Genomic DNA, 17,861 nt, shown 5'->3' with positions numbered 1-17,861 from the left:
AAATGTCTGGGTATAATAATCACTTGATTCAATTGGGAGTTAATCTTCCAGATGATTGCATCATTGACAGAATTCTCCAATCACTGCCACCAAGCTACAAGAGCTTCATGATGAACTATAATATGCAAGGGATGAATAAGACTATTCCCGAGCTCTTCGCAATGCTGAAAGCTGCGGAGGTAGAAATCAAGAAGGAGCATCAAGTGTTGATGGTCAATAAGACCACTAGTTTCAAGAAAAAGGGCAAAGGGAAGAAGAAGGGGAACTTCAAAAAGAATAGCAAGCAAGTTGCTACTCAAGAGAAGAAACCCAAACCTGGACCTAAGCCTGAAACTAAGTGCTTCTACTGCAAGCAGACTGGTCACTGGAAGCGGAACTGCCCCAAGTATTTGGCGGATAAGAAGGATGGCAAGGTGAACAAAGGTATATATGATATATATGTTATTGATGTGTACCTTACTAATGCTTGTAGTAGAACCTGGGTATTTGATACTGGTTCTGTTGCTAATATTTGCAACTCGAAACAGGGACTACGGATTAAGCGAAGATTGGCTAAGGACGAGGTGACAATGCGCGTGGGAAATGGTTCCAAAGTTGATGTGATCGCGGTCGGCACGCTATCTCTACATCTACCTTCGGGATTAGTATTAGACCTAAATAATTGTTATTTGGTGCCAGCGTTAAGCATGAACATTATATCTGGATCTTCTTTGATGCAAGACGGTTATTCATTTAAATCAGAGAATAATGGTTGTTCTAGTTATATGAGTAATATCTTTTATGGTCATGCACCCTTAAAGAGTGGTCTATTCTTATTAAATCTCGATAGTAGTGACACACATATTCATAATGTTGAAGCCAAAAGATGCAGAGTTAATAATGATAGTGCAACTTATTTGTGGCACTGCCGTTTGGGTCATATCGGTGTAAAGCGCATGAAGAAACTCCATACTGATGGGCTTTTGGAACCACTTGATTATGAATCACTTGGTACTTGCGAACCGTGCCTTATGGGTAAGATGACAAAAATACCGTTCTCCGGTACTATGGAGAGAGCAACAGATTTGTTGGAAATCATACATACAGATGTATGTGGTCCGATGAATGTTGAGGCTCGTGGCAGATATCGTTATTTTCTCACTTTCACAGATGACTTAAGCAAATATGGGTATATCTACTTAATGAAACATAAGTCTGAAACGTTTGAAAAGTTCAAAGAATTTCAGAGTGAAGTTGAAAATCATCGTAACAAGAAAATAAAATTCCTACGATCTGATCGTGGAGGAGAATATTTGAGTTACGAGTTTGGTGTACATTTGAAACAATGTGGAATAGTTTCGCAACTCACGCCACCCAGAACACCACAGCGTAATGGTGTGTCCGAACATCGTAATCGTACTTTACTAGATATGGTGCGATCTATGATGTCTCTTACTGATTTACCGCTATCGTTTTGGGGATATGCTCTAGAGACAGCCGCATTCACGTTAAATTGGGCACCATCAAAATCCGTTGAGACGACGCCTTATGAACTATAGTTTGGCAAGAAACCAAAGTTGTCATTTCTGAAAGTTTGGGGTTGCGATGCTTATGTGAAAAAGCTTCAACCTGATAAGCTCGAACCCAAATCGGAGAAATGTGTCTTCATAGGATATCCAAAGGAAACTATTGGATACACCTTCTATCACAGATCCGAAGGCAAAACTTTTGTTGCTAAATTCGGAAACTTTCTAGAGAAGGAGTTTCTCTCGAAAGAAGTGAGTGGGAGGAAAGTAGAACTTGATGAGGTAACTGTACCTGCTCCATTATTGGAAAGTAGTACATCACAGAAACCAGTTTCTGTGACCCCTACACCAATTAGTGAGGAAGCTAATGATGATGATCATGAAGTCTCAGAACAAGATACTACTGAACCTCGTAGATCAAACAGAGTAAGATCCGCACCAGAGTGGTACGGTAATCCTGTTCTGGAAGTCATGCTACTAGATCATGATGAACCTACGAACTATGGAGAAGCGATGGTGAGCCCAGATTCCGCAAGATGGCCTGAAGCCATGAAATCTGAGATGGGATCCATGTATGAGAACAAAGTATGGACTTTGGTTGACTTGCCCAATGATCGGCAAGCAATTGAGAATAAATGGATCTTTAAGAAGAAGACTGACGCTAACGGTAATGTTACTGTCTACAAAGCTCGACTTGTCGCAAAAGGTTTTCGACAAGTTCAAGGGATTGACTACGATGAGACCTTCTCACCCGTAGCGATGCTTAAGTCTGTCCGAATCATGTTAGCAATTGCCACATTTTATAATTATGAAATTTGGCAGATGGATGTCAAAACTGCATTCCTGAATGGATTTCTGCAAGAAGAGTTGTATATGATGCAACCGGAAGGTTTTGTCGATCCAAAGGGAGCTAACAAAGTGTGCAAGCTCCAGCGATCCATTTATGGACTGGTGCAAGCCTCTCGGAGTTGGAATAAACGCTTTGATAGTGTGATCAAAGCATTTGGTTTTATACAGACTTTTGGAGAAGCCTGTATTTACAAGAAAGTGAGTGGGAGCTCTGTAGCATTTCTGATATTATATGTAGATGACATATTACTAATTGGAAATGATATAGAATTTCTAGATAGCATAAAAGGATACTTGAATAAAAGTTTTTCGATGAAAGACCTCGGTGAAGCTGCCTGCATATTGGGCATCAAGATCTATAGAGACAGATCGAGACGCTTAATTCGACTTTCACAAAGCACATACCTTGACAAAGTTTTGAAAAAGTTCAAAATGGATCAAGCAAAGAAAGGATTCTTGCCTGTGTTACAAGGTGTGAAATTGAGTAAGACTCAAAGTCCGACCAATGCAGAAGATAGAGAGAAAATGAAAGATGTTCCCTATGCTTCAGCCATAGGCTCTATCATGTATGCAATGCTGTGTACCAGACCTGATGTGTGTCTTGCTATAAGTCTAGCAGGGAGGTACCAAAGTAATCCAGGAGTGGATCACTGGATAGCGGTCAAGAACATCCTGAAATACCTGAAAAGGACTAAGGATATGTTTCTCATATATGGAGGTGACAAAGAGCTTATCGTAAATGGTTACGTTGATGCAAGCTTTGACACTGATCCGGACGATTCTAAATCGCAAACCGGATACATGTTTACATTAAACGGTGGAGCTGTCAGTTGGTGCAGTTCTAAACAAAGCGTTGTGGCGGGATCTACATGCGAAGCGGAGTACATAGCTGCTTCGGAAGCAGCAAACGAAGGAGTCTGGATGAAGGAGTTCATATCCGATCTAAGTGTCATACCTAGTGCATTGGGTCCAATGAAAATCTTTTGTGACAATACTGGTGCAATTGCCCTGGCAAAGGAATCCAGATTTCACAAGAGAACCAAGCACATCAAGAGACGCTTCAATTCCATCCGGGATCTAGTCCAGGTGTGAGACATAGAGATTTGCAAGATACATACGGATATGAATGTTGCAAACCCGTTGACTAAGCCTCTTCCACGAGCAAAACATGATCAGCACCAAAGCTCCATGGGTGTTAGAATCATTACTGTGTAATCTAGGTTATTGACTCTAGTGCAAGTGGGAGACTGAAGGAAATATGCCCTAGAGGCAATAATAATGTTATTATTTTATTTCCTTATATCATGATAAATGTTTATTATTCATGCTAGAATTGTATTATCCGGAAACATAATACTTGTGTGAATACATAGACAAACCAAACGTCACTAGTATGCCTCTACTTGACTAGCTCGTTAATCGAAGATGGTTATGTTTCCTAACCATAGACATGTGTTGTCATTTGATTAATGGGATCGCATCATTAGGAAAATAATGTGATTGACATGACCCATTCCATTAGCTTAGCACCCGATCGTTTAGTATGTTGCTATTGCTTTCTTCATGACTTATACATGTTCCTATGACTATGAGATTATGCAACTCCCGTTTACCAGAGGAACACTTTGTGTGCTACCAAACGTCACAACGTAACTGGGTGATTATAAAGGAGCTCTAAAGGTGTCTCCAAAGGTGAATGTTGGGTTGGCGTATTTCGAGATTAGGATTTGTCACTCTGATTGTCGGAGAGGTATCTCTGGGCCCTCTCGGTAATGCACATCACATAAGCCTTGCAAGCATTGCAACTAATGAGTTAGTTGCGAGATGATGTATTACGGAACGAGTAAGGAGACTTGCCGGTAACGAGATTGAACTAGGTATTGAGATACTGACGATCGAATCTCGGGCAAGTAACATACCGATGACAAAGGGAACAACATATGTTGTTATGCGGTCTGACCGATAAAGATCTTCGTAGAATATGTAGGAGCCAATATGAGCATCCAGGTTCCGCTATTGGTTATTGACCGGAGACGTGTCTCGGTCATGTCTACATTGTTCTCGAACCCGTAGGGTCCGCACGCTTAAGGTTTCGATGACAGTTATATTATGAGTTTATGAGTTTTGATGTACCGAAGTTAGTTCGGAGTCCCGGATGTGATCACGGACATGACGGGGAGTCTCGAAATGGTCGAGACATAAAGATTGATATATTGGACGGCTTTATTCGGACACCGGAAGTGTTCCGGGTGATTTCGGAGAAAACCGGAGAGCCGGAGGGTTACCGGAACCCCCCCCCCCCGGGGAGAAGTAATGGGCCATATGGGCCTTAGTGGAGAGAGAGAGGGGCAGCCAAAGGTGGGCCGCGCGCCTCCTCCCCCCTGGTCCGAATTGGACTAGGAGAGGGGGGCGGCGCCCCCCTTTCCCTCTCCCTCCCCACTTCTTTCCCCCTCCTAGTAGGAGTCCTACTCCTACTAGGAGGAGGACTCCTCCTTGGCGCGCCTATAGGGCCGGCCGGCCTCCTCCCCTTGCTCCTTTATATACAGGGGTAGGGGGCACCCCTAGACACATAAGTTGATCCACGTGATCATATTCTTAGCCGTGTGTGGTGCCCCCTTCCACCATAATCCTCGATAATATTGTAACGGTGCTTAGGCGAAGCCCTGCGACGGTAGTATATCAAGATCGTCACCACGCCGTCGTGCGGACGGAACTCTTCCCCGACACTTTGCTGGATCGGAGTCCGTGGATCGTCATCGAGCTGAACGTGTGCTAAAACTCGAAGGTGTCGTAGTTTCGGTGCTTGATCGGTCGGGCCATGAAGACGTACGACTACATCAACCGCGTTGTGCTAACGCTTCCGCTGTCGGTCTACAAGGGTACGTAGATCACACTCTCCCCTCTCGTTGCTATGCATCACCATGATCTTGCGTGTGCGTAGGAATTTTTTTGAAATTACTACATTCCCCAACAAATCATTTACTGAGCAAGGCATTATTTTTGACCTGTAGACCATGTATACCAAGTCATTTGTGATCTTTTGTCAGTAAACCACACTTTGTTTGGTAAGCCTATATTTTTTCTTTTTGCTACACATTTGCATAACTATAAGTGATGTCATCGACAAGGTCGGGTCAGCTCTGATATAAGAGCGGCGACAGCAGCGTGTCAACAGCTCACTCTGGTGGCGGAAATGCTTGTTCGATAGTCCATAGGCCTTGATTTAATTTTTATTATGTTTAAGGTGTTTTGTACCGGTGATCATTTGCAACATTTTTTAATTATAATCAACTATTCATACAGTACACATTTGCGGGTAGTTTGATATGGAGACCGCGTGTGTGTGGTTGCACATCAAGCTAGTTTCCTGCTGCTCAGCTATGAATAATCGACTGCAAAAAAGTAGCACGAAAGGAAAAAAAACGGTGTAGTACACATTTGCATAACTATAATCAAAATCTTTACTTTTATAAAAAAACGAGTTGATGATAATAGTATGTCTATCATCTTGCAATATAACCGTCCAATCTAATATCTGGCGGATAGAAAGCAAACTATGGCAATTTTACAAAAAGATACCCGCATCTCTCTCCATATTTGCAGACAAGGCATTTCCTCATTCATTCTTATCTCCCACAATCTCATTGTTGAGCAATTAAAAAGAAAGACTCTGGAACAATCTGGCATGGTGGCCGCTGCCGGCGTCGTCCATCCCCATGCCTCTGCTCAGTCCGACTACCAATCACCATCACGCCCACTCCTCACTTTATCTCTCCTCTTTTTTGAGATATCATTAGTTTTTATACATGAAATTACTCCCACATGGATCAATCACAACAGGTGTTTTATAATAAAAATGCATCTTGATGTCCCGTGCAATGCACGGGCATCTTGCTGGTTCATACATATGCAGGACTTTCAAACTTTACAAATTTTGATCAAGTTTATGAAGAAAACTATTTATATTTACAATACAAAATATATACAATATGGAAGTACGTCTTGTGATGTATCTAAGGATATGTATTTGATATTCTAGATGTATATATTTTTCTCTACAAACTTGGTCAAAGTTTATAAAGTTTGACCTTATACGCGCTACATTGTGAAACGGAGGGAGTAGAATATGACCGAGGATTATATGTATCTAGACAAATCTAAGGCAACCTTTTCGGGATGGATGGAGTAACGTTATATCCAGCTACAGACATGATAAAGTGTATTACGCATTCGTACAGGCGCATAGATGGACAGCAAGACTGCTATACACGGGTACATATACACACTCATCTCAACAGCCGCGGCTCTATGATGGGATCACATCAGTATACATATAAACGAACCCTACCATAAAGAAAAGAGTAAGAATACAAATGCTAAATCATTTAGCAAGGACCAGTAGCAGTAGCAACCACACATACATACGTACTCCCTCTGTAAACTAATATAAGAGTGTTTAGAACACTAAAATAGTGATCTAAACGCTCTTATATTAGTTTACGGAGGGAGTATTTAGCATCGCAAACACACTCACTTTCACGGCGATTTTGTCTAGTAATCATCAGAGCCGGTCTTGCCTGCACCAGTGGCATACCCATCGGCGCCGGACTTGCTGTAGCCACCACTGTACTCGTCGGCGCTGGGCTTCTTATAGCCATCATAGTCGTCATCAGTGCTGGACTTGTTGTAGCCACTGCCGTCGTAGTCATCAGTGTTGGGGGTGTTCTTGCCGCTGCTGTAGTCCTCCTCGATGCTTGATTTGTTGTACGCGGAGGAGTCCTCGGTGCTTGGTTTCTTGTAACCGCCTTCGCCATAGCCGGCATCGGCGCTGGAGTTCTTGTAGCCACCATCATAGTCGTCCGTGCTAGACTTGTTGTGGCCGCCACTGAAATCGTCGGTGCTGGACTTGTTGTAGCTGCCACCGGCACTGTAGTCGTCGGCACCAGTTTTGTTGTAGCTGCCACCGCCAGTGTAGTCATCAGTGCTAGATTTGTTCAAGCCGCCAGTGAAATTGTCAGTGCTGGACTTGTTGTAGTCGCCACTGCTACTGTAGTCGTCCGTGTTGGTGTCGTTGCTGGATTTGTTGAAACCACCGGTACCATGGCCGTATTCATCGCTGCTGCGGCCATAGTCTTCCTCGCTGGTCTTGTTGTACCCGCCTTCGTCACTGCCTGTGCCTGACCTTCCGTAACTGCTGCGATCATACTCACCTGCCATCTCAAAATAAAGAGAAATGTATCACACAGAACACAAGTAGCTGCTTGGTTGCACTGTGTTACTAAGAAGCAATACGGTAGGAGGTATTTATAGCGGTAACTAGCTACACCAAAGCAGTTGGAAAAATAAATTATTGCATCAGAACAAGGCTCCATCAATCGAAATTATGTGGCTAATATCATGCACACTTAATGACTGAAAGCACTTCTTCTGTTCTCTGGTGGAGATCTTTTTGCAATTTTTGTAACCAAGGGACAAGTGGAACTGCAGCGACATGTGCCCACAAAAACAAAAATAATCCACAAATATACCCTTCAATCATTCAAAATTTCCAATGCACACCATATTATTTTAGTTAATGTATAATCAACTAAACATACATGGGAAATATCACTCCCCTTATTGAAAGGATGGGTCCTACGTCAAGTTCATTTATATATATAGTTTTTCAGCAAAAGTAAAGCAGGTTTATGCACTACAACTGTTAACTGTGAAATTTTAACTGTTCTAAAAGGGAAAACAAACCATACATAGCACACCCATATTGTGAGAAGAGAACACCGTTAAAATAAAAGCTCACTCCCAACATATGGTTTGCAGCATCAGCACTACATCTATAAAAAACCTCGTATAAAATTAAGAATTAAGATGCAGGTATAGACCATTAGCTCAGCATCAAATAAGTGCCTACAAATCAATCGTGAATTCATTATACACGCAGCACATCGTGAATACCATGCGATACAGAATATCCTTCAACTAGAAAAATGTTGACACATAAGATCTTTCTTTGGGGGAGAGAGAGAGATACGATAGAGAGGAGAAATTCCTGAATTATCAGCAACACCCACTTTAAGCAGAAAGGTGCCTGGTAGGAATAGACACGCCGGCTCATTAATGGAGGACAGTTTAACTTCCCATTGGTTAGGTCAGTGGAAGCAATGCTGCAGGCAGTGGAAGATGCCAAAGCATATTCTGACAATTATTCTGGTGGGCATCCATTAAACCTGCTACGGCAGAGCATCTGTTTCTCAGTAACCAAATTTGCTGTGTTTGTGGTTGTGGTCGAACCTAAATTTCTGATCATTTATGCTGTTCAGCTTATCAGTAAAACACATGTCTAAGCTAAACCCGTTAGCTGAAACAATGAAGCTAACTAAGTGGTACTGAAACATATAGAAGCTTGAAGTTCTAGAGATAAGCTACAAGTTACTGCTGGCATGATAATGAGCAGGTTAAAGAGAAAGCAGCAGTTGCAGTTGCAGTTGCAGTTGCAGTTGCAGTTGCAGTAAACTGTGCTGGCTGGTATCAGAATGATCAGTCATTCATGTGCTTACACATTTCTCCAGTGTGCTTAGGAATCCCTGCAGCAAAGATCAAATCAGGCTTAGAAAGTAACCAACTAAGAATACAGAAGTAGGGCCAAAATCACTTATCATACTAAAATTGACAAAATGAGAAAAATAAACATGTTTGGTTTACTGTACACAACAACCCACAAAATCTGTCCATCTGCAAAGATGCAGGTGACACAAGGCAACTTTGCAGGATGAATTCGTTTCATCCAATTGTGTAGAGTGAAATATCTCTGTTCAAACATAGCAATAAACTGTCACCATGTCATTCATGTCTAAAACAATTTTCTTTTCATCTGAGGAATACATTTACAAGGAGCATCCTCCATTTAACAGTTTTGCTGCCAAAAAGAATGAAATAATTATATTCTTGATCAAAGAGGCAAACATGTCGTTTTCAGTTCATTGAACCAAGACATACTTGAACTTGTGACCAAAAATAAGGTAAATTGTTTCTCACAAAAAATATTTTAGAAAATATCTTCAATTATTGCTAGATGACACGACTCTGCACTGCGCTGCCAACAACATGCAACTTGTGTCATCTATGAAATGAGAGTATCCCCTCCCTGCCCTTCCCCCAGCCACCAATAACTGACACCAACTAAAGAGTAGAAATATAATAGCTTTGTTTGCGCCTTTACTTAAGGTGAAGATCTTCATGGCCCAGTTTGATGATGATTCTTCCATGTCCGATAAACAAAAAGAATTTGCATCTCAACCAGAAAGCATGTGAATACTTTTGCATAATGGGAGAGGTTACCAATAGAATGGTCCAGGGATCAACCATAGAATGCTAGCGTGACAGAGTGCTAGAACAGACTTCGAGACAACACTGCTACATCATTATACAGAAGCATGAATCTTAAGTGAAACCACTGCCACGAAAGCATGTCAGAGACTTTTCCAATAAATCTCATTGTCATTAACTTTGTTCATCGGAATAAACAGAATTGACAAACTGTGCTTACATACAAAGAAAATATTCATTTAATCCTGCGACCATCTTGAAAGTAAGCTCCACAACCATCGATAATGACGATGGAGCACATCAAACATCAACGTCATTGTGCAAGATTGATACCTTCAAGCAGATCTTTAGCATGATTTGCCAAATAATGTTGTGGACCATAGCATATATTTGCAAGATATTTGCAAAAGGTGATGCAGCAAATAGCTAAGCTGAGAATACACCCCTTCTGCTCTTCAGTGAAAATTTCTAGACCATCTGTACAAGAAAGGTTGGCAGAATCTACCTCAGAAAGATGGAGAGACTGAAATATTGCTGTCCCAAGCCAACTGAAGTCTATAGGGTTTTTTATCTTTTCCAGGCAGGGTGAGCTTTGCACAAGAAATGACCAGCACTGCAATGATAACGATAACATGTGCTTGCCAAATTCCTCACAAGTTGATCTGAATTGATGGTACTGCATGGAATCACGTGTTCCTGAACTTGCTGAACATGAAGCAAAGCTAAACTTAGCTTGGGATACATTTTTCCTTCTCTCTCCCTTTACACATTCAACAAAATCTAACATGGACCGTCCAGCGCTTAACAAAAAATGCGCCAGCGGGGTCATAAAGGAACGTTCAGATAAGAACAGATGGTGCGTAGCTCCTGCAAGAAGAAATGAATAAGCTACTGCAGCTTTGGTCATTTTGAAAGAAACGGCACTGTTTTCTCCCTTAAAGCCATCAGTACTGGATTCTAGGGCACGAAAGCGGTAAGCAGAGGCAAGCGTCATATAAGCTCTTAGACATATATGATGAAGAGGATGTAGTATATGTCTTTTCTGTGAAAGTTCCACTTGCTGCAGATCACCCATCAAGTTTTCAGAAAGCAAACTTTCAATCATAGCACAGCTGGCTTTGGGATCATCACCCAATGAATATTCCGATATTGCTTGTTGTAAGATATCATCAAAATCCTCAATTGCTAGAGATATAAAAGCATTCTCTGGTGAATTCAAGTTCCTGAAGTCACACTGATGAGGGTACCATGTCAGCTCACAGAAGATATAAGTTAAGCATAAACTGTCAGGAACCTGCAACATACGCGACTATCTAAAAAGGGTTGCTAGTTAATGTATATGTCACTGATACTAGTTACTGGTCAATTTATAGTTTTTTGTAAGTTGTGCTGGGATGAGAGATATCTGAGAGAAGTTCAAAGATGTAAGCTGGGTCACACTGATAGAGATAACACACCAAGGTTTACAAACATACAAGCCACTGGAATTTATAAGAGTCTGAAAATATGGGTGGCTAGAAAGAACTTCATAGCAGAGTAGAAAATCAAATTTATTTGACTGAAAGGAATATGGCACAATACTAGAAGTGCATAAAGATAGTACATGGTAAATTGCAAGCAAATGATGACAATATTTTCTCCGGGGTTTGGCTCTTACGTTTAGAATAAAATCCACATATGATTCTGGTGATGCAGTACAGCGCTCACAAGAACAAATAAACTTATACTTTGACCAAAGATCTGAATGCCTTGCTTCCTGTAAAGGGAAGTTCTAACTTATGAGTGTGACAAAGAAGGGAAATAAAAGTAACTCCTACTTTATTTGATGTGCAAACAGTTAGAAAACCAAAAAAGAAACAACACACCTGAACTCCTGCAGTTCTTGAACGCATGTTATTCTAGTTCAAAATTTTGTTCCTAAATATGTCATTTTACCATTTCGGGATAACTTTACACCAGATTTTCCCTTGCATACCCTTCCCTTTGGCTATTTCAAATTCCATTTATTAGTTTCGACTAGAGTAACAGACAACTTCGAAAGGTAATAACCGGCCTAATAAAGAGGGGTCATGCAGTCTTTGACTCTTTTCCACATGCAACTTGTTAGAAGTGCAAACTCCTAAGTCGTTATGCATTCAAGAATGGAGGGACTATGTAATATCCTAAAGCATATTGACCTACTATATGGATGGCACGGAAAACATTGTCTACCACAACAACTTAACCAAGACAGTCAGTGTGCATAATAAAAAGATCCAAGATATAACACAGCTACACAATCTAAATGGAAACATATAATGTGCAAATCCATCCTGAAGTAGGTGTGCATTCAGATGAAAGACATATCTGGTGCTCCCAAGGCTTGTGGAGCTCGCATGATCCCAAGCCATGGGAGCACAACCAAACTAAAAAAGGGCAGCCTGGTGCACGTAGCTCCCGCTTGCACAGGGTCCTGGGAAGGGTCCGACCACTTTGGGTCTATAGTATGCAGCCTTTCCCTACATTTCTGCAAGCGGCTGTTTCCAGGACTTGAACCCACGACCTCATGGGAGCACAACCAAACTGTCTTAAAAAATTCTGAAACATCGGGTGGATTGATACAATGTGTATTTATAGTATGTCATGAAATTTCAAAATGCAAATTCCACACCGCCACTAAGAAAAGCAGAAGAGAAATGCTATTCACAGGAGATGGTGCTATTCATGGCAGAATTTGTCTTTTTTCTTCTTTCTTGATGTGTAGGTTGGGTTTGAACATGCAATTGTGTAGCATGACAGGTGTATACTGTGTTAATTGACTTAATTAGTTTTAGAATTTTGGGAGCTTGTTGGTTGTGCTCCTGTGGCTTAGGAGTACTGGACAATGTTCTTCATTCAGATATAGCTTTCGCATATGGTAGGACTAAATAGTGATCGGAACATCTACCGACAGCAGCAGCTCAACAGAAAGTTAGAAGCTATAATACTAAACTGCATTACAATATCTATGTGCTTCTGTTTTGGATGAAAATGGACAAGGGTGGCCCTGTTTTTCGACAAGAAACACAGTTTCGCCAAGTGCATAAAGATTTATATTAAGCATGGTTATCTAAACTTAAGGGGGATTTTGATGTAAAAACTAATACTAAGGGAACCACTATAGCCCATTATTACAGTTCATGGAACAATTGAGCCTTCATGTGATTCTGCACAACTAATAATATATTAAGATAACTGACCTACTCCCTCCGTCCGGTGGAAAGTGTACATCTAGCTTCAAAATTTGTCCACAAAAGAGTGTACTTCTATCTTTCAAATTCACTTTAAAGTAGAAAAAGTTACTTCTCTTTCATCACACGGTAATCAAGACCAATAGCAATCTACACATGGTCTTCTTAATTGCCACATGCACTTAGCTCATTGGGGGCTGGGTAATTAAAGAGGAGAGAGATGGTGGCTTGCACCTTTCCAATGCATTTTTTACTTAACTCCATAATTTGTCCTAAAAAATTTAGATGTACACTCTTCACCGGACAGAGGGAGTACTTGCATTGGAAACTCATGCAAACTAGGATTTAGCAAGAAAACAGTACCCTGGTCTGGAGAAGATCAATGTATGTTATGCAAACTTCATCCCCCTTGTTGATTGGCTTTATGCAACGGACAACAACTCTTGGGCCATATTTGCCAAGTGCTAAAGAGAGTCAGGGTAAAGGTTCAGAATGTTGCCTCACGTTGCAGAATAAATGAACATGAAAGAAGTACCATGAGTAGAACCCTCTTCAAATTGCCAAGCATGCCACTGCAACCAATGAAAAGTCAAATAACTTACTCTAAATTCAGAAATATTTGATATTCAAAGTAGTTGATTGACTGTAAGAATAGTGGATGCAAAAGTTCAGAATACACCAAACAAAACAATAATTTGATTTCCTTTACCGCATCTGGAGCAACCCCTTTGCTAGCAGGGACTGCACGGTATTCTGATTTGTTTGAAACATAATCTTCATTGGGTGGAGCCAACACAAAACTATAAGAAGCATTCGGAAAGCAACTATGATTGAACCATGAGAAACTAGGTCCATAAACTGCAATCCCCAGATCCCACTCGTCACTAATCTGCACCTCAACGCTGTTGATCATCACTGCCCATAATGCCACTATCTCTACTGTCAGGCCATTGGAGAAAACAACAGATGTTTGCGTCCTCATTTTTCTGGCAGACGACATCAGCATGCTTCCCTTCAGTATCCTCTCGGCAACCTCCCCACCTTCCTCCAGAACTTCCCGAATACCAATTGTTGAAAGCCCACCAATTCTGCTGGACCGGTTGATTGAATCTGACGAGACAAGACCATGCATCTCGAGAAAATAAAGAAGTCGAAGAGAAGCACGGACATCGCTCGTGCCTTCAGTGACGTAGGATGAAGATGCTTTCTTGAGGTGATCGGCGAAGAAACAACATTCACCAGAAGAAGAATGCACTTCACAATCCGAGCTTAAGCAGTCTGAGCAGCAGTACTGAACGGAGCAGCAGAGCATACAAGACATGGCACATGGAGGTTGCGATGGCAACTTCCTGAAACACGAGGAGCAATGGGAGTGGAGGAAAGCGTCGTGCAGGGCTGTGGCATAAGGTGCGATTGCCCGTGTCAGGTCCTCCGACATGCCTACAGATTCCCGGGCTCTCATCTCCATTGCCATGGGTCCTTTCCTCCTGCTGCAAGGTTCAGTTTCGCGCAAAAGGGAAAACATGAGTTAGACTAGATTATCCAATGCTCAGCAGAACTGAACTAAGCTTTCGCCGCAACATGATCTACGTCTCAGCTACCGTCCCTTTATGATACATCCTGTATGCTCTTTGGCTCCGGTTGGTCTTGAAACTACACCAAAACTTCTTAACAAATAAACCTATTTTTCCCACTAGAGTATCATCTGTCAAACCAGTTCATTTGGGGGCAAAATAGAAGAGCAGGAGCACTGAAGATACATACTACAATTGAGCGTTCTCAAGACAACTGAAATCAGGGCCTGGAAAAATCTAGCGGCTGCAGAGATGCGAAGCAATGCGTAGGGCACCAAACCCTCGCTAAAAAAGACAGCTGGGAAGGTGAGGCTTACTTAGTTTGGAACCGAGATAGCCGCCGAACAACGCAGTCGCAAGCCTGCGGGTGAGGTAGGAAAGCGCGGTGACAACCACGGACGGGACGAGAGGGGGCGGCACGGCGGCGTGTTGCCCCGGCGACGGAGAAGACGAGAGTGCGTTGTTTCTTGGTGCTGTTGTTGGGCTCATGGCTTATTGGAACTTATCTGAGGCTTTGAGCCCTTCTAAACTGGGCCTGATGTACTGAGCCCTTCTAAACTGGGCTTGATGTACTGTGAGTGATCTTAGGGCCCGTGGTGCACACGATTCCACGCTGCTTGCTTGCCTCTCTCAAACTTGTATCTTTATCTTTACCTATATCTTTATCTTTATCTTTACCTAATAATAAAGCAAATGAAATTTCTTTCGTCCGTTATGGCATTTTTCAAAAAAGTCTCACTATTTCAGAGAATTCAACCCGCAGTCCTGTTTTAAGTTAAACCGAATAGTTATTTTCGTATTTTGCACAAAAGTCCCTGTCTTTTCTTGAAATCAACCCGCTGTCCAGATTTAAGTCACACCCGAACCGTTATTTTACACTTTTCGAAACCTCTCCTGATATTTAGCTAATTCATCCGCGGATCATATTTAAGTCAAACAAATACTTTTTAAAATCATTCATATCTTTTAAACCGTAACTCCGGTTTAAACATGTTATATATGAAATTTGATTAGAAAGATATTAGAATATGAATATGAGATTATTTTTACATGTTAAGTATTTTTAAATATTTTTTGGAATATATTTGAATCAAACCAAATGATTTTCTAAATTATTTGTATCTTTTAAACCGTAACTTTGATTTTAACATATTATATATGAAATTTTAATAAAAAGATGTGTGGAATCTAAATATGATGTTGATTTTACCTATTAAATATTTTTTAAATATTGTTATGGAAGCAAACTTATAATTTATAACGCAAGATTCATTTTTTTCATACCGGCGGCGATCCGAATTGCAAATAAACACCCCACTATAACCATATACGGAAAAGAAAACATCGATAACTGCACATGCATACCTCTGAAAAATGTCACAGGGGAAAACAACAGATTTCTCATCGCGAGAGTGAGAGAGAGAGGGAGAGGGAGGAGAGAGGGAGAGAGACGCCTTAGGATTAACCATATTCAACACACATTTTTTGTTGTTTTGTGTGAACACCGAGGCCATCGCCGGCGAGGGTGATAAGGAGGATAAGCGGCAACACAAATATGATGCCTCGCAAAAATAAAGGAGATGAACCTATTGTGATCTTGAGTGATGGTTGTTGAGTTAAGAGCGTGTGTTATGTTTTCTCTCCCGTTGCAACGCACGGGCTCTTTTGCTAGTATATAATAATAAAGCAAATTTGATTTCTTTCGTCTATCATGGCATTTTTCAGAAAAGTCCCTCTATTTCAGAGAATTCAATCTGCAATTCTGTTTTAAGTTAAAACAAATCGTTATTTTCGTATTTTACATAAAAGTCTCTGTCTTTTCTTGAAATCAACCCGCCGTCCGGATTTAAGTCACACCCGAACCGTTATTTTACATTTTTCGAAACACCCCCTGATATTTTAGGTAATTCATCCGTGGATCATATTTAAGTCAAACAAATGCTTTTTAAAATTATCCATGTCTTTTAAACCGTAACTCCGATTTGAACATGTTATATATAAAATTTGATTAGAAAAATATTTAGAATATGAGATTATTTTTACCTGTTAAGTATTTTTAAATATTATTTTGGAATATATTTGAGTCAAACCAAATGATTTTCTAAATTATTTGTATCTTTTAAACCGTAACTTCAATTTTAACATATTATATATGAAATTTTATTAGAAAAATGTGTGGAATCTAAATATCATGTTAATTTTACCTGTTAAACATTTTTAAAATATTGTTATGGAAGCAAACTTATAATTTATAGCGCAAGATTCATTTTTTTCATACCGGCGGCGATCCAGATTGCAAATAAACACCCCACTATAACCATATACGGGAAAATAAAATATCGATAACTACACATGCATACCTCTGAAAAATATCGCAGGGGAAAACAACAGATTTCTCATCGCGAGAGTGAGTGAAAGCGAGCGAGAGAGAGAGGGAGAGAGAGAGGGAGAGGGAGGAGAGAGGGGGAGAGAGAGAGAGGGAGAGGGATTAACCATATTTAACACACGTTTTTTTGTTGTTTTGTGTGAACACTGAGGCCATCGCCGACGAGAGTGAGAAGGAGGATAAGCGGTAACACAAATATGATGCCTCGCAAAAATAAAGGAGATGAACCTATTGTGGTCTTGAGTGATGGTTGTTGAGTTAAGAGCGTGTGTTATGTTTTCTCTTATGTTGCACCCCACGGGCTCTTTTGCTAGTAAGAACTAAAAAGTAAACATTTAGTACGTCCCCTATGGTGATTGTTTGATTTGCATGATCTCAATCATTAGGATTTTTTCATAGGATTCATTTCTACTTGATTTTGAAGAAAAAACTCCTTCCGCTTAAACTTCTTGGAAGAATTCTTTTGTTTTGTACTATGTTCTATCAAACACATTTCATCCAACTTAGGAACGTACCCAGCCGCCGCCTCCAACGTAGCCAGCCGCCGCCTCCTCAAAACTAGGGTTCTTTACTTCCCACCGGCGTCGGCGCCGGTCCGTCCCGTCTCCGGTGGCCTTAGGGCTATGGAGGCGGAGTGGATCTCGGCCCTTGCCGGTGGGAAGTATATTGTTGGACCAAGTCTCTAACCCACCTTGTCCTAGCAAACCGTTGTTTGGCTATGTTACCGCTTTGCTCAGCCCCTCTTATAGCGTTGTTAGTTGCAGGTGAAGATTGAAGTTTGTTCCTTGTTGGAACATGGAGATCGTTCCTTGTTGGAACATGTTTACTTGTTGGGATATCACAATATCTCTTATTTAATTAATGCATCTATATACTTGGTAAAGGGTGGAAGGCTCGGCCTTATGCCTGGTGTTTTGTTCCACTCTTCCCGCCCTAGTTTCCGTCATATCGGTGTTATGTTCCCGGATTTTGCGTTCCTTACGCGGTTGGGTTATAATGGGAACCCCTTGACAGT

The 17,861-nt window shown here is 41.0% G+C and overlaps 2 protein-coding genes across 2 annotated transcripts; both read right to left on the bottom strand.

Annotated features, from left to right (window-relative positions):
• Positions 1-6,550: 6,550 nt before the first annotated feature.
• LOC119355152 (stress protein DDR48-like) lies at positions 6,551-7,646 on the bottom strand. The gene has a single exon (XM_037621929.1). The coding sequence runs from the start codon at positions 7,569-7,571 to the stop codon at positions 6,906-6,908; it is 666 nt and encodes a 221-aa protein (XP_037477826.1). The 5' UTR covers positions 7,572-7,646; the 3' UTR covers positions 6,551-6,905.
• A 124-nt stretch (positions 7,647-7,770) lies between these two features.
• On the bottom strand, positions 7,771-14,935 carry LOC119355151 (protein SET DOMAIN GROUP 41-like). Its single transcript, XM_037621928.1, has 7 exons — positions 14,778-14,935; positions 13,596-14,376; positions 13,422-13,458; positions 13,250-13,350; positions 11,335-11,433; positions 10,011-10,911; positions 7,771-8,935 (listed from the first exon to the last, which is right to left on the bottom strand). Exons 2-7 carry the CDS (start codon positions 14,358-14,360, stop codon positions 8,889-8,891), a joined length of 1,950 nt encoding a protein of 649 aa, XP_037477825.1. The 5' UTR covers positions 14,361-14,376; positions 14,778-14,935; the 3' UTR covers positions 7,771-8,888.
• Positions 14,936-17,861: the final 2,926 nt, after the last annotated feature.

This window comes from Triticum dicoccoides, chromosome 2A (genome assembly GCF_002162155.2).
Source record: "Triticum dicoccoides isolate Atlit2015 ecotype Zavitan chromosome 2A, WEW_v2.0, whole genome shotgun sequence".
Classification (NCBI taxonomy): domain Eukaryota; kingdom Viridiplantae; phylum Streptophyta; class Magnoliopsida; order Poales; family Poaceae; genus Triticum; species Triticum dicoccoides.
This window is presented reverse-complemented; position numbering and strand designations above follow the sequence as displayed.